The sequence below is a fragment of the Schistosoma haematobium genome, chromosome 6, assembly GCF_000699445.3.
Source record: "Schistosoma haematobium chromosome 6, whole genome shotgun sequence".
Taxonomy (NCBI): Eukaryota; Metazoa; Platyhelminthes; class Trematoda; order Strigeidida; family Schistosomatidae; genus Schistosoma; species Schistosoma haematobium.
In genome coordinates, this window is record NC_067201.1 from 15,342,516 (window position 1) to 15,365,883 (window position 23,368).

At 33.5% G+C, this 23,368-nt stretch overlaps 1 protein-coding gene across 2 annotated transcripts in view; it reads left to right on the plus strand.

Moving 5' to 3' along the window:
- The window catches only part of MS3_00008603 (uncharacterized protein), a gene marked incomplete at its 5' end in the record, with an annotated part of 80,749 nt that overhangs the window by 7,115 nt on the left and 50,266 nt on the right, over positions 1 to 23,368 (plus strand). Inside the window, one exon of one of the 2 annotated variants that reach the window (XM_051216939.1) lies at positions 17,789 to 17,958. The exons of the other annotated variant lie outside the window; for it this stretch is intronic. Within the exon in view, the coding sequence (XP_051065572.1) occupies positions 17,896 to 17,958 (63 nt within the window). Of the gene's footprint in view, positions 1 to 17,788; positions 17,959 to 23,368 lie in introns of those variants that run through there. 2 annotated transcript variants of the gene reach the window in all.

Below are 23,368 nucleotides of genomic sequence, written 5' to 3' on the forward strand. Positions count from 1 at the left end.
CGGTTTTTCATTGTGACTTTAAGTTAGTTAAAACTTATATTAAGTAGTTATATTTATTTCTCAAGTAATAATTGATCACAGTCACAAGTTAAGGTTATTATTTTTTTGACATCTTTGTATCTCTGCGACACACATATATATTCATGTATAATCATGTCATTCAGTGCAGTCAGTTTGTTGTAACCATATCGGTCCGTTTAGTTATATTACAAGGTCCCAAAATAATATTCATGTGATTTCAAACTATCATCTCATAAAATTCAAACTGTCAACATAAATTACCTTAAGTAATTTATTTTAAATGTTATTTTGTCAAATCAAATACACTATTTAGAGTTTATCGAAATAAAAAAGAACGATCTTCAAAACCGATTCCTGTGTCAGAACTAACCTTCAAGTAATTGTTCGCTTATTTATTCGAGATTTAAAATCTGTGAAACGATGTAGGACTAGAAGTCGAATGGAAAGTCAATATTTTAGGCGGTCATATTCTAAACTTACAAACATAAATAAAAATACTTCTAAATGACAGTGATGAAAGAATAAAATTTGCCTTGTTTTTTGGCACAGCTATACAATGATCTCACTTGAATAATTTTAAACAAACTCTACGTAGCTGAATAATTCAATTAAGAAAATAGTATGTGTTGTTGTTGAATCTGTATATTAAGATGCCTAATTCCTCACAGAATAACACCTTCATACTTGGCCTAACTTAGTGGTTATGTCCTGTTTCATTTTATAATCAAAACTTTTAGACGTACCATCTGGTTAAGTGAATTTTATGCCATAATATTGTGACATCGTACTGTAAATATTGGAGCCCGATTTGATTGTTAATATTTTCACTTATTCCGAATAAAAACCAGTTTTCAAAGGAAGTGTTAAGGAATACTATTGGATACATTACATCAAAGCTAGCTATTTTCACCCACTATTTTCCAAATGACTTTGAATGTATCATTTTAGAAAAGAGTGGATCACATAGTTATATGATGAATTTATTGAGTTTAAGAGATTCATAGGCAATGTTCGTCACGGATTAAAGTCAGTTGGGTTATCATTGAAAACCAGTGAACACTGAGCACTTGCGTCCTCCTTTATAAGATATTTAGTTCACACCAAGGATCGAATCTAGGTCTCTCGGATGTATCACATGATGTACGTTACCTTTACATCATTTCAATCAATTGATAATATAACCAGATGATATTGTTAATAATTACTTATTGATTAACTGTTTGTAGCCACACCTTCAATTATCAATAATACTGAACTAGCTACTCCTATTTTCACATCATCCAACTATCAAGCTTATTTCAATTTCGTTAATGTCATACTTTAAACAATTTAACTCATTGTTTACTAAAATGTGTCCTATTACATGAATGTATTTGTTTCTTTTACAAAAAAATGATAATGAATTGTTTTTAACTTTCGCGTTGTTTTGATGTTATGAAAGTAAACATTTCATACTAGTATAACAATGTTATTCAAAGAATATTCCCTAGCACAAAATATCTAATTACATTGATATTAAAGCAATATAAGAGTAATGCTTATTTTAACTTAATTTACTAATGCATAACTAATTATTGAAGGTGGTAATATGAACCACTGAATTCCAACTCATTGGTCTAATGTTTTACTGTTTGCTATAAAGTATAACACATCTTTGGTTCAACTGTTGACTGGGTTGTTGGTGCACAAAGCTGAAGAGTCCTAAACTATAATAAAGCAACTGTCTGGAAATTTCTTGTTATCAATTGGACCCAAAACGATGTTACTCCCTTACTAAAATCATGTACAGATCAGAAGCATTTAGTCAAGCTTAGTTGTGATTTTCATTCATTATCTAAATATGACACGTTCATCACGAAAGCTGTCTACCTAAGGTCTACTAAAGATAATTGAAGTACACCTTGTCTTTATTTTATAAGAATAATTTATCTTCGGAAAAGCTTTATTATCACTTGAAGCTCCTTATAAATACCATCATAAATCACTTATAAATAGCGTCATCATCAAATGTGAGCAATCGCAAATGGATCACAAATACTTTTATTAAGTTTCTGATCTACGATCGGAATATTATTGAAATGCATGGGACACAGTCAGGTGAATCTGTACGGTTTGCTGACTGAAGCCAGTTCTGATTACACCGGAGATTAAAGTTAGTGTAACAAGACAACGCATACCGTTGAAGTCAGTGACGTTATTATAAGCCTTAGAACAATACAGTAGAAGTTAGGTGCTTTTGACTTTAAGTGTCACATTTTAACATCCAATACTCATCTATAGTTAAATCTTTATAGTTAAACTGTTTACACTTTTTGAGTGTTGTTAGAAATTGGAGTAAATTTTGGTTGCTATACGTACTTATCGGATTCAACATTTTCTCAATAAATAAGTCCTCCTCCCAAAAAAAGAAACGATATATTTGAAAATCACAAAACACGCAAATAGTTCCACTTTGCCAATACGCCTAGTTGATGTATATATAAAGCACTATCTAAAACAAAAATAGTGGTCTTCTTTCCCCAACTTAACTATATATATAGCTTAATTGTTCACTGCTTGGTATTTGTTTAGTCTGTGATTGTAATCTATAACGGTTAAAAGCATAAATGTTACAGTCAAACACTATCTTATTGTTAACTCAAAATTTATAAACACTAATTACAAGCAAATTATCCTTTAGATGTATTTATAAAGTTTTTATCGTCCTATTTTCCTGGCTAAAATGGGAGTTCCAATTAATTTCTGAAATATAGTGGGGTTAAATCTCACTTATTAAATGGATAAGTCTCTGTTGGCATATGTATATGCCTTGATATTGTGCTTTAGTGAAAACCTTTAGTATATTTGGAATGTGGCTAATAATCAAATCCAGTGGAAGCATTTTTTTTTATTTAGGACTCGTCAGTTTGAACATCATAACTAAGATGTTTTTGCATTCAGCTGATTGCCCAGAAATTTTAATCTAGGAATTTTCAACAGTATCAAAAAATTTCTAGAAATACGGTATTATGTTAAATCTGCGATCAATATAAATCCAATTTACCAATTAATGTGGAAAAGAATGGCCAGTCCATGATCAAAGGTTAACTGAATAAAATGGTCAACTGGAACACAAAAGCACATGACGATAATAAAACTTGAAAAGACAACCCGGCAGAAATAAAGGTGTCAGACCTGACTTACCTAAGCTCGCTTCTACATGAAGTAAGAGTTAATGATAGTTCTTGGAACAAAATGAATGCTTCACAATCAAACTATCCAGTTCAAAGAATCCTTCTATGCTAAAATTTTCCTCATCATTTCAGAACATAATTCGTGTATCAGTTGTAAAGCATTTTATTTCGTCAGCTTAGGGTTAGATAAAAATATTCCATTCATTCAATACACATGTACCATATAATTTGTTAAGTTTCGTTGTGAATGTTGGTTTTTTTTAAAAATAGAATACAATTAAATTATGAAGTCGACTGAAACACTAATTCATAACACGAACCCCATAAATTTGATCTGAAACCAATATTTACTCTTTAGACTGCGCTCATTTTCACATGAAATGAATTCGGTAAATATGAAGGTGATATGTGACTAATGTCAATACCCATCTTGATTTTTATACCAAATTATATTAATAGACGTGATGAAATGAATTTAGCTTAGTCTGTGGTGTAGCAAACAATAAATGCAGTGATTTTAAAGGATTCCATGGTATTATTATGAGGGATTTGTGCAGATTGTTGAATTTGATCGTTTGCATCAGGAACTGGGCTTCGATAACAGCTATTAAAAAACCCAGGAAGCACTAGACTAGACAGTAGTTTTGTCCTAGTACTGGATTTCTCAACAGTGCGCATTCATGACTCCATCTAGGATCAAACCAAAGATATTCAGATTTTGCGACAAGCGCTAAATCACTAGACTATTGAGTTGGTGTATAAGGGTTTAGACTTGTAACTTCAATCTACGAGTAATAATTTATAGTCACGTTTTAATGCTATTGATGAGCGACACTAATATCAATTGTGGTTGAACTTTATTGGTGACGGCTTCTCACTAGAATTTCGGGAATCGCCTCTCGAAATAAGTCACTAATGACTACGTGATCCTGGCTTAGTAACCTGGTGGGGTCGTGGATGCACACCACCAGTGAGTCCAATACCAGGAAAAACACAGCTTTTCAGTGCTTGCTGGTTTTCAATCTTTAACTAGCCACTATCAATCCAATGATGTAAACTATAATTTAACGGTAGTTATACAGACAGACCACTTTATGATCAAAGTCTAAAAATTAAGTCAAATTACTAACGTACTTTTTGTCAAATAATTGTTCACATTATTTTGGAAATGCATGCATACAAATCTGGAATAATTTGGGGGGAGGGGGTCCCACTAACTACTCACTATTATTAATAAGTGGAATTTTTATCATTTCTTCATCTTCATTGTTTTGGCGTAATCTTACAGAAATACTGGTGTGATCGGTGTAAATTAATATGGATGGATGAATGGATACATTGATCGACTGTAATCACATTCTATCCAATTTTGACAGTGCATGTCATTCTGTGTTTGAATTATTTTTTCTGGTAAGCGTTTTTTTAGCGAGTTAGTTTTCTACGGGATGGGGACGCTAACCCCATGCCCAACCCTCCTCCTTTACCCGGGCTTGGGACCGGCAGTAACTCTAGAAGAGCTACAGGCGGATTGCCCAGGACAGGGTTGGATGGAGAATGCTGGTGAGCGACCTATGCTCCTTCACGAGGAGTAACAGGTGTAAGTAAGTAAGTAAGTATGTCATTCTGTGTGCATCTTACAAACTATTCCCGTAATTAATACGGATAAAAAGAATAATCTTTGTATTTATTATGAGATAAAAGCCAAATCACCTTCAAGTCGAGCTGCGAGTTCTGCTTAAACTTCAAACTACCGAGTCAGAACTTCTGACTAATCAATTTACGATATAAGAGCATCCAACATGTCACTGATAGGTAATTTCCTCACTCTAGACATAGTTGAACCTCACCAGAAATCATGGTTTCCCATTAGAACTTCGAAATTCATCCCTGTACTATTCACCATTTAGTATTTGGTTAGTTTTCAGTTGGGGGATATGTAGAGACCGGTTGAAGTCTATCTTAAACATCTTATTTTTTATTACTTATACCAACTTGTGTAGGCTTCATTTTACATATCTTGATAATATTGATTTAAATAACTCATCTCACAAGATTCTATAAACACATTTGCATTCAATGATTAACTACTGTTGTAACATTCAGATTTGTACACATATATATTCTATGGAATTAACTAATATATCTTACTTAGAGACTTGTAAAAATGTCAACTAGAATTAATCTCTATTGAAGTGTAATTCACTAATATTATTCAGTCGACTATGACTTCTACCAGCAAGAAACTTTCATCATTTAGCTACAATAAAGATATGGGTTTTATTCATCACAGCCTGATTCCAGTCAAGTTATGAATAAGAATAATAAATCAATGAACATTTTTTTGTTCTAGTATAGAACTCCACATCGGAAAAAGTTTTCAACTAGGATTTCAAGGATCACATACGATTTTGTAACGGGGTAATCAATATCACGTATACTAAGATAACTAATTTATTCATTAGATAATTTGCGTTCACGTATTGATCACATTGAAATAAAATAAAATATTTGGGGTAAACCTAAAGCATAAAAATTTTGTATGTATTTGTTTCCAGTAGTAGCTCTTTGTGAGTTTCATTGTCATATTGGCAAAATAAGGAGTATAGTATCAGTAAGAATGTGTGATAAAATCTCTTTTTTTCAAATGAAGTTAATCTGGTAGGTATATTGCAAAGCTCCAGCTAAGATGGCTCGGACAAACAGTCAATGATTTCATGAACTGGTGTTGTTCTTTAATTTGGTCACCTCTAGCTTTCTTTCACCTCAGTTTACAACAGCTTGGATTGACCATTGAGGTAGGCGATGGTTACAACACATATAACATAGAAACCAAGTCCACTGATTAACTGCCTAAATATGTAAAGACACATATATTAGGGAAGTAGAACTATTGTTTTCATAGAAAATATTGAACTAAAATGAATTACTTAAAATATAATGAATGAATAATCTAATATGAGAAAACAAAGGTCACCTAAAACCACCAATGGATCGTTTTAATAGTATTCATCATCTAAATGATTTTATCCATCAACCAATTACTTCTTTGTCAGACAGTAGTACGTTACATTCAACTAAAGACGTTTATGATATCTGCATATTAAAGAAAACTCTACCAAGAGAGAAACGAAAGACGATAACAAAGTGAGACCATCTATCCGTGCACATATGACCAGGGGATGTATTGACTGTGTCTTTATGCAATTCATCTCCCAAAGGCACTTTATTTTCATCTTCTTATGTGGTGGAAAACTTTGAATTAATTTTCACGTTGACGCGGGCCAGTCCTGGAGCGTTATTTCCATCGGTAGGTCTATAATGAAGTTCAACAAAAATGGAGAAAGTGGACAGCCTTGACGGACACCACTTGAAGTTTCAAAGGCAGATGACAGCTCGCCATAAGCTCTGACTCGACTAGTAGTGTCCGAGTTAAGAGCCTTCATAAGGGATATGTACTTCTGAGGCACACCTTTCAATGACAGACTGCCACAGAACCTCTCGATCCACAGAGTCAAATGCCGCCTTTAAGTCAAGAAAAACTATCATAATGGGACTCCTATAAGCATGCCTGTGCTCTAAAATCTGACGAATGGTGAATATGTGGTCGATGCAACCACGACCAGGTCTGAAGCCAGACTGGTTTTCTCGTGTTTGCAGTTTACGAGTCTTTGTTAAGCGTTCAATAATTATTGAGGCTAGTATTTTAGATGCTATATTAGTCAAACTTATCACTTTATGGTTATCAGGGGATGATTTTGACCCCTCCTTATATATTGGGACAACCAGTGATTGCGACCGGTCAGATGGGATTACATTCAGTTCCCAGATTTTAGCTAAAATATTAGTCAACCTGATGGCTAAAACTGGACCACCATACTTAAATACCTTTAGAGTCGATCCATCTGAACCAGCTTCTCTTCCTCGTTTCAGATTAGCCATAACTTTTTCTAACTTCAATTAGAGTCAGGGGGCCTATACAATTTATATGGGATCTAACCTAGCACTTTCAGGTCTGGTCGATGCTGACAAAGATATCTTTAGTTCACTTATTCTAAATCCAAAAAAAAATAATATTGTGAATTGTTTAGATAAACGACTAGTATATAATAGAGAGATTATGTGAGAAATAACAATTCAAAACAGTAGTAAACGTATATACGTCATTATCACTGGTTCTTTATTCTTTTTAATATCATTGGTGGTTAATGTTTAACACCGAATTAGTTGACCATGAGATCTAACTTCAAATCTCAACTCATAAACACAGATCTAGAAATTGTATCACATATTGCAACAAGAAAAGATTATCTTTAATTACAATCGATTAGGAAGAAATTATTCATAACTTTACTTATTTCATTAAATAACATGATGATTATGGTTCCATGGGTAAACTTCGGTTTCATTGATATATAGTACATGCCAGTATCTTAACTAAAAACATTTTAAGATTCTACATCTAATTAAATTATGGCTAGGAATGGAATCTATAGTGATCACTTCATCCTATTTGGAATTCGTTGACTGGATGTACATCCTGCATCCCGATACGAATGTTCATACTGGGACTTGAATCCCCAGTACCTGTTGGCTCAGTTGTCAACGCATTATCCATTAAACTACTGAGTCCAGATAACCACTAATCCATACATATTTTGACATTTTGTATATCCCACACACCTGACGTATTTGCATTCATACAAACCCTTTTAGTAACGAAGTTTCCCTACCTCTAACCAAATTCATTTAAATACAGTTTAGATTTTTACTCATTAGTTTTTAACAGTGTTTTCTTGATTCGCCATTTACAGAGTTAAAATCAATATGATGAACCAATAAAATATACTATTAAAAACTGATGAGTATATATGTCCTTTAGAAATTTAAGCTCCATTTTTCCACCGATGGAGTGTCTCCCTCTTTAAAAAAGAAAACCATGTCTTGACAAACCACGCGTGTGTCCAACATTTACTCGATGTCTGAGATTAGCCCAGCTTTCCATTCTACAAACAAATAGGTATGGCCTCATGGTTTCAGCTGTAGGATTTGAGATTGGGACACATCAGTGAAACAACAAAAACGGAAATTTCGCCTTTAGTATATTCATCTCTTTTCTCCTTTCTTGTACACATTTTGACACTGCAATATGGTGCCATATGGATATTTATCTTACTAAATAAAACAATATACTGCTTACTAATTAAGTCTTTATTGTGAAGCAGTTTTCAGTTTCCTTCTCTTCTTTCCAAACTACAGAATTCTATCAATTTATCTCGTTTTATATGAATTCATTCCCCGTAGATTTTTTTATGGCCGATGAGTGTTGAGTAGAAAAGAAACAATACCTGTTTCCTAATTCGTTTTTTCCAAGTTCTAATACACTTAGCTCTCTTTCTATCCTACTGTAATGTGCGGTGCGTGAGTTAACGCAAATACACACACACACACACTAATTACTGTTCTCTTTATTTGACCTCCTATGACCCTTGTTGTTTATCGACCCTTATTGATTTTACTATTTTTCCTGACCATCTTGCTTTAAGTTTCTATGTTCACTTTCCAAATTGTGTGTTGAGCTGTGGTCGTTGTTTGTATATTTTTTTATCTCAAAGCAACCTAATCTATATAACCAAAGAGGCATATAGAAGTTAGATGGATTGATTGAAAGTATGTAAGTAAATAAGGAAGGAAGGAAGAAGACTGTATTGCACTCCTATGAAGATTGAAATAACTTGGCCAAAGTCACTTGGCATGCGGACATATAAATAAGCCTGTCCTTGTGTAGTAGTAGTAGTAGTAGTATTAAATCTCCATTTTTATTCAGATTTCCCAATTAATTGTCCTGAATATCAGTTATGACCGCATCTATTATGAGTAAATAGATAAGTAAATAAGTAGCATAGTATAGTTTATGTGTGTGTACATGTGTGAAAATAAGAACAATAAGAGTAAATCAATCAAGATGGTTTTCAAGAAATTACCTATTAATATTGTTGGTTCTAAAGGACGGAGATGAAATAGACCAATTGCACACACACACACACATGTGTACATATGCAAATAAATAAATAGACATAACTATACACTTACATGGATAATACAATAATATTTATTCTTAATTGTGAGATTTTCATTTAAACCATGAATAATAATAATCGTCATTATGAAGATGATAATGGTCAAGTCATTGATACCACAAGATAAAGACATATCTACTTATTTCTAAAAGAGAGAAAGAGCGACGAGTCTCTCCCAAAAAATTCATATAGTTGAAACAGCTTTTTACTCGACTCATTCTCATTTACTTGTAAAAGTTATCAGTGGAAAATGTAAATGGTGATTCGGTCTTCTAACGAATGGTCGTAAAAGAATTGAGTCATTTTTTCTTGTGTTGAAAAGTTTAATTATCACCTTGATGAAACTTCGCTTGGTTCGCTAATTGGTTTTTAGTGTAGTTGTAATAAATAGTAGTAGTCTAACAGTAAGAAATCTTAATATATGTATAGTTAGACATGACTTCTTACCTAATCTACTCATAGAAGTTGAACCAATACTGAATGAGTATTTAGTGGTAATAATAATAATAATAATAATAATAATAATAATAATAATAATAGTTTTGTAAACACCACTGTTTTTATAACTATATGTTCGTTTCACTGTAATGTGATTTTGATAAAACTATCAGACATTACGAGTTTCATATTTTATCATCTCCACTCCTAAAACTGTTGTCTATGTTTTTTCAACAGTAAAGTGATGATCTTTAGATTCACCAATTAATAATCAGATTGTAATAGCAATTAGTAACTTCCGCTTAGTAGACACTTACTCGTTCATCATAACCGCCGATAATTTACAGTTTATGGAGTATTGGATCAGTGTATTCTAGCTATCAGAACTGTGATCATCAATATGATATTTTTGAGATTTTGGTATTTTAGTAATTTTTATTGATCTATCAGTTAATTAGACATGTAAACTAGTGATTTTGATTTTATATGAATTTCAGTTTCAGTCTTAGGTTGTTCTGTTCAAATAGTTTAATTACCGATTGCTATCTGAAGAAATTTTTACATGAATTTAGGAAACTTTCTTGACTTTTTCCGATTTGCGTTACCTATGTGACGTAACTGAGATGTTTATCTGCCAATTAATCTAAGAGTATACTGAGCAGCAGTTCCTTTTATCCTGATTTATAACTGAAAAACAGCCTTTAAAATAGAGGATTTTCATAGGTTACTAGAATCTCATCACTTGTACTTACAAAAAATTGCTTACATACACTGGAACTATCGAGTGAGGAATGATGTGGTTAGGCGCAGAGTACTAGGTAAATATGGCAAGTCGGTAAATGAGGTAATGGACTTTAGTCAAATTAAGGAGCTAGGATATTTGTTACGTATATTCAGTTGCCGACTACCTCATCATGTAATACCGGCTAAAATAAGATTAAGTCTGGGAAAATCTAGAGGCTGTCAAACCAAGATTTGACATCCAGTTCAACAACCAATGATTTCACGATTAGGTCACGTTGTTAGATGCAGACTACCTGGTTGGAGTCCGCGTAACAGTCGTAATCAATAGTTGGAGACGGGTTACATGACTCAGAATTGATCACAACAGCACTTTTTTCTCAATCTTTGTATCCCTTTAGATTTTGGGTTTGAAAATTATCTTCCACTTTTTATTTAACGAAATAATTATTGAGTCACATCTATTTGTAATGTTTTCTACTATTAAGTGATACGGTCACTACCTCTACTACTCTGATATTTATCTTGATAATTTCATCTTGCTGCGTTGATATAGTGTAGCGAATTGGACCGATGCACATATATCGAAGCTTTACGTTGTTTATAATTGAGTATTCGATTACTACAGAGCAGGTTATGCTTAAGACATCTTTGAACTCTAATGACGCTCCATTCGGTGAGTTACTTAGATGACTTAACTATGAATCTTTCATTCTAGTTCTTAATACCATAACCAGCCGTTTCTTTCAATAGAATGAAAATGATGAAAACTTTACAATTCAACCATCGAATTTACATATCTTATTATCAGATGCATCCATTTAATCTACTGTCCCCTTTTCTCAATTATTTTAACATTTTGATATTTACAAAACGAATTATGCAAATGTTCACGAATAATAAGTCATCAATGTTCCATAAGAATTTATACTTCTATTATTAGATTGTAAGTTTTGTCTAACAAAAAAGGTAGTTGTGCACTTACAAGGCACCGAAAAAAAGATGAATAAAAATGCATTTATGAAAAAAGCGCCAAAGCTACATAGAAAGCGAGAAAGGTCTACCATTCAATGAATGCTTCATTTCATACAGGTAATGATCACAGAAACAAAATGTGCCAAGTTAATTAATTTTGACCTGTTGATTTGTTTATTCACTTTGATGAAACAAGCACATTGCACTGAGTTACGGAACATCAGTAATCCAATTTTTTACTGATTGGAGTATTAAAAAAGCACATTCCAACAAAAAAAATTATTCACAATTAAATCATCATTGGGTTTTACTCTAATTTTGTATTTCAATCTGTGTCGGGTATGAGACAGTTAATCACCGCAGGCAATGGATGGAGGTCTGAAGTTAGGTGCTAACACCGTTGAATTCTGGCTCAGAGGTTAAGCGTTCGCGTTCTGGACTGGAGGTCCTGGATTCGATTCCTGTACGCGGAGTCGTGGAGTCCCATACTAGAATGAAATGGCCATTCGTTGCTTCCCGGTTTCCAATGATGGCCTATCTGAGATCAGTTCTTGATTTAAACGGGTACAGTAATATAATAATTGTTAAGCTTTATCTGGCCAAAGAAGGGTTAGGAGTGTTACATATTTCTTCTGAATAATTAAATTGGGGTGTTATGAATATATTATTATTATTACTAAACAGTCCACTCAATGCTCAGTTTATTTGAAATCCTTCAGTCAAACTTTGTCAATGATACTTACACATAAATATCAAATAGTCACGGTTAAACAACAAAAAATTTCAGAGTAAAAATAAATATATTATTAATTCAATTTTAACAATTTTAATTATCCCGTTGGTGATATTTTCGAATCAAAATCTACTGGGTTCGAATCCCAGAGTCCACATTGACTCAACCGATGAATCCAAAATGGGATGAGATGTGTATCCTGGATTCGACTGACAGTCAAATTTCATTTATTTTAAAGGAACATAGTATTGTTGCTGATGTTGTAGAATTCAAATGGGAGATTATGTTCAGATGGTATGAAATGTGAGGTTTTCTTTTCTATTATGATACTACTAACAAGCGAAACTTTATTATAGTGTATTTTGTTATTATGACATTCAAAAAGGATGTGTAAGAATTATCAGGTTTTGGAAAATCTAAATAAAGCTAGATTTTCTTTAGACCAACATTATTTTAAAAAAAGAACCAGATTTTACAATGTCTCAAGTAAATACTTTCTAATTCATTTATCTTTAAACTTCTTTTGTTCTCATCACAATTTCAGGAGTTTTCTTTAAAGTAAGCTATTAAAAAAATTTAAAGGGTACTTTGGGTTATTGAGTGGTATGTTAAACCTATGAACATTTAGAACTATGGATCATTCATTGGATGGTTATTTCATCGTTTTCTAAAACTAATCAGTAGTTCACAACCCTACTACATACAGCCTCACACATTCAGTGAGACCTAGGACATATGTAATTCTCATAGCAACCAAAATAATATTGGACCACTGTATCTTACATTCAATAGTTTTAACTTCAGTGGATTTGCTATAAGGCGATTTTCCCATATAGCCATCACTAATATTATAGGTTACTGATCATAAAACAGTAACTGAAACTATTGTATTCTCTAATATTTTTAACATTATTTCTATAATGAAGTATTTTTGATTGATTATATTGTCGTTTATTCATTCATCAATCCACCTTGGTTAGTTATGTAATTCATTTGAAACTACAACAAACAATATACATATAGTTTACATTCTTTATAGAGAACTATCGTTCATTGAAAGCATCCTTAGAATAGATGAATAAATCAATCATTTGTAAAATGACAATTATGATGCAATACTCATTAGAGGGAGACAGTGAGAAAGAATCATAAGTCAAATAATTTACAATGCAATCATAAATAGAAAATTGATTGATTGATTGACTGATTGATTTACCCTATAATTAAATACCTTCTCTTATCCAAAGGTATAGAGAGAAATATTGATTATGATAAGCAAATATGGATGCTAGCCACTATCCATCTTTGCTTAGAATGGTTGTGAATTAAAGTAATATCGAGGCAATACGCACAGTATGCACATATGCCAATAAGTGACTGATCAATTGCAGTCCTAAACATCAATGGGAAAATCCAAGTAAACAATACCAAATGAAATTAATTATGTTGCTTTATTATGACGTCATAATTAGTAATCATTTACAAATAGTTTCATACGGGTTGATATTTTATGGTTATATGTATATAAACACACAAACAATCATATACTTAGTTGTAGATACATAGGATTTTATTGTACAGTTAAAATAGTAGTTTCCTTGTTACTTTTTGAGATTATTTGGTAATAATTAGCGACAACGCAATTCAAGATATATGTATTACTTATTTCAGTCAAATGTTTTTAACTGTTCACCTTCACCTACCAATGTATTTGACATACTTGATACGTATACCCGGCTATCACCTTTCTTCAAGGTGTCACAGTGAGTAACACAGGTAGCGAGACCAAAAATTCATATTAACAGACTACTATATATCTAAGCTGCGTTCAGAGTTGCAAACTTTGTGTCTGGAATCTTGCAGATAACTTTAACCTATGGTTGGAGATAATCGACAGTAAAGCCTGTTTGATATAGGTCTTGTACTAGTTGGGACTTGTCAGCAAGGCGTGCCTGGGAAGTTCATTCAGCTAGCTCTCTTTGTAGGATCTGAATCCATGTTACCTAAATTTACAATCTGAGACATTACAACATAGCTATTCCTGACGAGTACCAACTAACACAAAAACTAATTCTATCAAGGTTTTCTGTCGACTACCTCCAACCACCTAACATATGACTACAGTGCACTCTACGTCAGTTCACTCAGACTAATGATAACTTTGTAATTCGATCAACACGTGGTCAATAATCGTCATTTTGAATAACTAAATTGCACACGTACTATCGAATCTTACTCCATGATGATAACAATTTGAATAGCTGGTTTTTAAGGGCATAGTTTAAAAAAAACTTATAAATACTCACATTCTCTCCTATGTATCCATCTTCGATTGAAGCAGGAATAAAAAACTGACTTATTAATAATTAAATACTGGATAAAGAGTTATTGAGTGCTTATATATTTAAACTTCATGCCAATACAAATTAATTATAAGCAACATAGTATTTGGTACAATATACATATCCGTCTAATTTCTCATTCCACATATCAGCGCAGTATAGTGAAACTATAGAGATGAATACCAAATAATTAGAAGTGGTAACAGTATTGATTGTAGTAAATGAGGGAATATTTTGAGAATTAAATCGCGAAATAAAAAGTATAAAGTAATTTTGGAATTCATAATCAAAATGAAGATAATGAGTGAATGGATTGGTACAACTATGACTGATTCTGAGTTAAATTACTATTTAGCATCTCCAGTCATCAGTCATAATAACAGTCCGGATTTAGTGGCCCTTAATCTGACTCCATTTGGACCGTATGAATGTATGTTATTGAAATATACATGCCACCAATCATCGCATAAAATTATCGACTTAAATCACGTTGGTGAATAACGGAATTAAATAGGTCAAATACAAGAATGGAGTTTTTGAATGTGTACATTTCATACAATTGTTGATCTGAACGGAAAATCTGGGAGACGGAGCGAAGGAAGCGAAGATAAGAGAGCGAAGCGAAATGACGCGTGATGAAGAAGGTATATAAGCTAACTCCCTTTAACCAAGCGTGGATCGATATTTATAGTCAGACAAAAATAAGATACAGACATGTGATGAGTAGGATAAGAGATGCACACACATACGATCGTATAAAAAGTCAAGGTTGATAGACGAATAAGTGACAGGGTAAAATGAAGCTTGAGAATAATAGGTAGATTGTTCCGTCCGGAGGCTAGAATAGCCTATGTGGGCTTGACATAGTACCAGCCGCAACACGGACACCATCCAAGTGGTTCGCTATTACCAACAGGCCAGCAGCCTATAATTTTGCCGACTGATGTCACTTTTTTGTTTGCTACTCCTAGCTTTCATCCACCCTACTTTTAGTCAAGATCGCTCGTCAAGGTAGCCAGTGATTTAGACATATATGACACGACTTTTTGCATAAGTTTAAACACTAACTTTAGTGTAATTTTCTTATGATGCAAAACGTTCAAAAACTGACGTGTTTATCACATTATCAGTAAAAACACGGATTATCTGAAAAGTATGGTGAATCTAAGGTTTTGATTACATAATAAGGATTATTTTACAGATAAATGTCATGTGTATATTCATACATCATTCATTTATTCGTTCATTCATGACTGGGTATAAATGATAGATAAATAAATGGGTCGGTAAAATTTAATCATTAATGAAGGTTGAACAATATTATAATGTTTATTGAAACATAATCGAATAGTCGATAATATATACAGTCTAGTTATTTGACATCCGTAATAATAAGGTTAGTATGTTTGGTCGAATTGAACTAATTGGGAGAGAGAAAATTCTATTCAAACTTTAGATAACCAGACAAACTTAATTACTTTTTAGATCAATCACTCAGTTTTTATCAAAATAGGACCTAGAAAAGTTGTATGGTAGCTTAAATTGTCAAATCATATCAGGACAGCGAAATAGAATTATCAAGACGAGTGCCAGAGTAGTAGAAGTAGTAACCATATCGGTGGTAGTAAAAAAGATTAGATATAGAGAACATGATTTAAGAAGAAAGAGTGAATCCGTGAACTGAGAGGTATAAAATAATTATAAGACTCACTATCCATTCTGATTCATTTCACCCGAAGTCTTCAACAACTGGTCATAATAGTTGTGAGGACTCCAAACAGGGTAGTGTACACCCATCAACATCACTTGGTTGGTAGGTGGACATCTCACATACGTCACAAGTGACACAAATGGGTTTAATTAAACAGAACGAAGCAGTGCCAACATGAATACATCATGCTCATGATAGTACTTTAGTGCAAACTTCTGTAGGTTTTTAATTTAAGTTGCCTTTATTAGTTTGATAATAAAAAATAGGAATTTTAGGGAACCAATCAATCAGTCTATATTAGTCCTACTGCTATTACGTTATAGTCTATACACTGTTGGTCAATTGAAATAATCTGAAAGTTATCTTTACTAATGGACAGTTTTAACTTAAAATCTCATGATGTCATATAATTACTTAAATTATCATATATGGTGGCTACTGCTTGTATAGATTGAATTATTTGTTAAGCTCAATTCTTGACTATGAAATCTCTCAATCTTGACTTGATCAACTTCTATATTCAATGAGTTAACACCTATATAGATGACACACTTTATGGTATTGAAACTCGAGTTAACTGTGGTTTTAGAAATGTACTGATAACTCGCTTTTAATACTAGTTTGGAAATAACCAAACAAGAGATTAGTTACATTATGACCTGAACATACATCACTCTGATTCAGTTCTATCTTAGCTTCATCTGTCTTTATTCGACTGATAATTAATGAAGATTGTAAAATTTCTTTTTATAAATGCAACTAATATTAACAGTCTATTCATTTAGAATCAAATTAAGTTATTAGGACCAGGCAAACTAAAATGTGACATCAGCCTATGTAGTCAGCGAGTCACTCTAAACTATACTGGTAGGTGTAGACTATCTAATTGGAGCTTGAGCTATAATCGTGATCAGTGGTTGGAGATGTTAGATGATAATGCTCAGAATCAGTTACAATGACACAAATTTATTTGTAATTTCTCTCGAGATCTTTAGTTCCAGTTTTCCTATTTACATATTCTCTCATTCTGTATTTTGTTACCAAATTCTCAATGCTTAGTATTTTTCATTATCATCACCACCACACACTTCAGATTGCTTTGCTATTCATCTAGTTAATTTCATCTTCCCATAGTACTGTAGCATGGGAACGTGTACCAACGCATATTTCCTCCAGATTCTATGTTCATTGTGATCGACTTATAGTGTAGCATTATAATCTTTTATTAAGTTAAATTAAATTTTAGATTTTGTAGATAACTAGAAACTGATTAAATAATGCCAGGTTTAGTAATCAAATAGCAAATCTATGTACTTGGCATTGTAAGCCATGATTTATTTACTGAAGATTTATAATACTGCTTCTTGTTTCCAGCGTTTTACAACCTGGAGAGTAATTTATTTTAAATCAGTTGTTTCAAGTTCTTTACCCAAAACTTCTGATTGATTAGAGTTAAAGATAACAATTATATCAATAAAAAGTCTTACTGTGAATAACAACAATGTTGTAAATCTTCTCTCTTACATAGTCAAAATACATTACTATAAATAGATAATTATTTAATACTTTATTTTTAGAGAAAATTTGGCAATAAATTTCATTAATTAGAAGAAGAAAGCAATAGAAATCAATAAAAAGAATTGGTAATCAGTTGTCGTTATATTGTTTACTATGATTAGATTTAATGAAGAGAATTGTACAATTATCATTGAGTTATTCATTCTTTCGTTCATTCATGAATTGTAATGTGAGTTTATTCAAATTAGAGGAATAGAATGTATAAGATGACAGTCTATATAGAGTATTCAAGTTATTTTCATTTTTAACTGAAGATCTTTAAAAGTCAAATCAAAATATTTATTCAAATCTCAAGATGTGATCACATTACTACTGTAGCCAAGTGATCGTGTTACAGTTGAATGTACAAAAATATCTTGTTAACTTAGAAGAATAGATTGGCTTATACGGACACACTGAAATATATGGATTGTATATATTATTGTACTATTTTTTTGTGAGAAATATTAGTTTTGCGAACGAAATAAGTGATTGAGACATGTATTCGGTGTCCAATCACCGTCTAGCTTGATATTTGTATTAAATCTTAACAAGAATGAGTAAGGTATTTGAGTTTTCGGTTGGCCTACGGTGAATTCTATTTACGAGCGATTAAGGATTCTTCTATTACGACACGACGAATAAAAACTCGAATAAACCGTACATCGGTTATGCAACAATACTTCGATATTGATAATCCGCGCACTAATATGAGACAAAGATGGGACTTTCAGGATAACTTTATACACCGAACAGAAGTCAAAAATTGAGGAGAAACAACTCTGTTTTACGGTAACATTCAATGACCTTAGAGCAAACAAGAAAGTTGCCAAACAGAAAGCAACGGCTAACAATCAAGTAACAGCAAATGTGATTGCAGAAATATTGATTAGGAAAATTTCATCGAAGTTGTTCTTAAGAGAAAGAACTTCGCATGTAATAACAAAAAAAAACTAGATAACCTGATTTATTTTTAGTCTGTCAGTCATCTACAACGTGGGACTAGGCACATATATGCATCGGTCCAAGTTCCTATACCCCATTAGCACAACAAGATAAACACCGAATTCATAGTTTGGATAAAAGCTAGAGGCAGACAATTCAGTGCACAAAATTATTGACTGTTGGGTTTGAGCCATAGTATTTGAAGCGAACTATCTAATTATAGTCCGCCTAATTATCAAAACCAATAGTTAGAGGTGTTGAGTGATTTATGTGAAATCGGTCATAGTGGTGCAGATCTATTCACTCTTTCTCTTCCTCTAGATCCTGAGTCGCAAAATTATTTGTGCTTTTTAATCCATAAACTCATTATTAATTCTTAGATCATATTCTCTATGTTTGATTTCACTAATTTTGATACTGTTACTATGTCTACTACTGTACTAGTCCCCTTGAATATTTCATCTCACTGCACCAATGTGGTGTAACTGTGTGAACCGAAGGACATTTGTGCCAGGTTCTACATTGCTTATGACTCCCTGATAATTCTGAATTAATACGAAAATAAAATGAACAAGCATTAATCTGACAAATAGCGAAAGGTCATTAAAAAGTCTTGTTTTGCTTTTTTTTACACTCATTGAAAAATACACATTTCTAATAATGCGTCAGATTATTAAGGTTAGAATGAACTGTTTAGAGAAGGTTCAGTTCAACTTAGAGCTAATTTTCATCATGAACAAATACCACCAATATGTTATTGAATGATCAAAGCTATTGGAAATATGAACCGTTGAATTTCAACTTGGGATAATTGAATGGTTTCAAGTTGACCACCAAGATCTCATTTTTGTAAATAATCTCCCGTATATGTTATTGTGTATTATATACTACTGATAGGCAAAATCAGTTGTTTAGATCTTCGTGGTTTCCTGAAATTCGCCAGTTGATACTAATTTATTTTAATGAAAGCTGATTTCATGCAGACGAATATTATTATTTGTAAGGATTTGAATTATTCCGTCGTTAATATTCAGGATTGAATTTCGATTCATCACAAGTGGCATGTATCTACAATTTCTGGATTAATTCTATGTAGCCATTTTATAACAATTTTCTTAATGTAGATGAACTGTTGCTAACAAACAGTTGAGTGCAGAACACATGTTTTATTATGTGTACGACTCTTTAATTGGATCCACCTGTTAATGTTCACATTTGGATTAATATTGTTTACGGAGAAATTTGTAATTTTAATAGTTAAATTCATGGGTCGATGTAAGCTAGACCACCACTGAAAGCCTGGAAGCACTGGGCCGTGACCAGTGGAGTCCAATCCGTGTCGGGTAGAGACAGGAATCATCCTCAGACAATGGATGAATGGTTGTGTAAGATCATGAATCGATTGAAACTAGACATTAACATTGTTGGATGCCAGATTAGTGGTCGAGAGGTTAAGCGTTCTCTTGAGAGACCGAAGGTCCTGGGTTCAAGTCCCTCATGCAGGGTCATGGATGCGCACTGCTGAGGAGTCCCATACTAAGACGAAGCAGCTGTCCAGTACTTTCAGGTTTCCAATGGTTGTCTAGCTTATATCGACTCATAAATTTAACTATCATAAGCACTACAATCTCTACAAACCCACATTCTAAATTTGTAATTCACTAAAATATGAAAACTATTACTTAATTCTGTGGATAGTTGGTGAAATAATTTATTACTTAACGAGCTTCGCATTAAATCATTCGCGAAAACAATACTCGTATATACCACCACATCACACCACCCCACCCATATTTTTCCCATGGAAATACTTTTTTTAAGAATTAGAGTAACTCTCATTGACGAAATGAGAAATTGTTTTGGATGATACTTAAATATAAAGTAATGTAGTCTTTTCTATACCATTCTGACATTGAATGTATGTGTTTTGTATATATATACGTGATTGTCGAATTTTATTATTGATACCTATAACAAATTTTTTGTATTATTAGATAATAAAAATTCAGTCTTATTGACCAAGTTGAATTAAGAGTTAGATTTGCCCCGAAAAGGATAACTAGTGACACATACTTATGTATTTAGATATTTATACGTGAACACTAATTGAAGTCAATGGTATTGAACTGATTCAATTCAATGGGTAACAGAAACTAATGAATGAATGGATCCACTTTTTTACATTTTTAAAAGATGTTGGGTAATTTAACACTATTCCATTACTAGGATAGTATTTGTTTACTAATACTCGAACAGATAATTTATATTTTACGACATGGATAACCACCGTAGGTGAAGTTCGGGACGCTTGTTTATTGCAATTTTATATGGAGCTTGTCAGTTTCATGTACTCAGACTCAAAACTGTTACTCATCTCTGCAAGCGTCAAAGTTATAATACCAGTTGGTCCAATAGTGATTAACTATTGATAAATAATCACAGGTAACTGTTTGAGTTGTACAGATATTTGATAAGCATTGATAATGTCCTTTTTGTTTGAGGTTAACCATTTCGTTCCTGTTTCGTACCATGAGATTGTAAAGATAAATGCTCCAGGCATAGGAAACTAACTTCTGTTACTCTCAGATATAGATACTTTAAGATCTTGTTTGGTTTTGATCTAGAATTATTTTGGAAACAATTCGACAACTTATCACAATACATATCTTGTGTAATGTTTATTTATTTGAATGCATTTTTGTAGAGATTGGTTTGATTGGTAGGCAGTGTTCGTTACACATTAATCTCGTTTGGGGTACCATCGGAAACTAGGGGGCAAATTGATTAAAATGCATCATTGGAAACCGGCTTAGTGGTTTCCATGATTAAATTTACACCGCGAATCCTGAAAGTCCTGGGTTCTCAACCCTTAGTGGGGTCGTGAGTGAGCATTACTAAAGAGTCCCCATAATAGGATTAGATATCAATTCAGTGATTCCTGATTGTCGATAGTACCTAACTGAGATCAATCTTTGACAAATGCCAACTGTAATATTTACTTCGTCCATTTCCCCTCCTCAATAACATATTACTTACTTACTTACGCCTGTTACTCTTAATGGAGCATAGGCCGCCGACCAGCACTCTCCAACCCACTCTGTCCTGGGCCTTCTTTTCTAATTCCATCCAATTCTTGTTCATTTCTCTCATGTCTATTTCCATTTCTCGGCGTAATGTGTTCTTTGGTCTTCTTCTTTTCCTTTGGCCTTGAGGATTCCATGTGAGTGCTTGCCTTGTGACGCAGTTGGGTGCTTTCCTCAATGTGTGTCCTATCAACTCCCAGCGCTTCTTCCTCCTCTGGGATCTGGTTTGTTCTCTCCCACAGTAGGTTGTTGCTAATAGTGTCCGGCCAATGGATCTGAAGTATTTTGCGTAGACAATTGTTAATAAACACCTGTATTTTCTGGATGATGGCTTTCGTAGTTCTCCAGGTTTCTGCCCCATACAGTAGAACTGTCTTGACATTTGTATTGCAAATCCTGACCTTGGTGTTGGTTGCCAATTGCTTTGAGTTCCAGATGTTCCTCAGTTGTAAATATGCTGCTCTTGCTTTGCCGATCCGCGCCTTCACATTTGCACCAGATCCACCCTGTTCACCAATGATGCTGCCCAGATATGTAAAGGTTTTTGCATCCTCCAGAGCTTCTCTATCAAGTGTGATTCGATCAGTGCATGCTATGTTGTATGGGAGGATCTTGCCTTTTCCTTTTTTCATGTTGAGATCTACTGTTGCTGAGGCTGTTGCTGCACTGGTCTTCTCCTGCATTTGTTGTTGCGTGTGCGATAGAAGGGCCAGATCATCTGCGAAGTCTAGATCGTCCAACTGCATCCTAGATGTCCATTATATCCCGCGCTTCCCTTCAGATGTTGATGTCTTCATGATCCAATCGATCACCAGGAGAAAGAGAAAGAGTGAGAGTAAGTAACCTTGCCTGACATCGGTCTTTACTTCGAACGACTTCGTCAACTGTCCTCCATGCACGATTTTGCAGCTTAATCCATCATATGTATTCTGTATGTTATTGACTATCTTCTGAGGCACGCCGTAGTATCGAAGAAACTTCCATAGTGTTGTTCTGTCCACGCTGTCAAACGCTTTCTCGTAGTCAATGAAGTTGATGTAGAGTGATGAATTCCATTCAATTGATTGTTCCACAATGATCCGTAGTGTTGCGATTTGGTCTGTACATGACCTATCCTTACGGAATCAAGTCTGTTGGTTTCGAAGTTGGACGTCTACAGAGTCGTTCATCCTGTTTAACAATACCCTTTTGAAGACTTTTCCGGGTATTGAGAGAAGAGTGATGCCCCTGTAGTTATCACAGTTGCAGAGATCGTCTCTCTTTGGTGTTTTGACCAGAAGTCCTTCTTTTCAGCCTGTTGGTACTTGTTCCTCATCCCGAATCTTATTGAAGAGAATGTGGAGTATCCTTGCAGTTACCGCTACTTCTGCTTTCAGTGCCTCTGTTGGAATGTTGTCTGGTCCTGATGCTTTGCCACTCTTGATTTGTCTGATGGCCATGTTGAATTCTTCAATTGTTGGTGGGCCAACATTGATTGGGAGGTCCGTGGGTGCCTCTTCGATGTTGGGTGGGTTCAGTGGAGCTGGTCGATTCAAGAGTTCTTCGAAGTGTTCTACCCACCTGTTTCGTTGT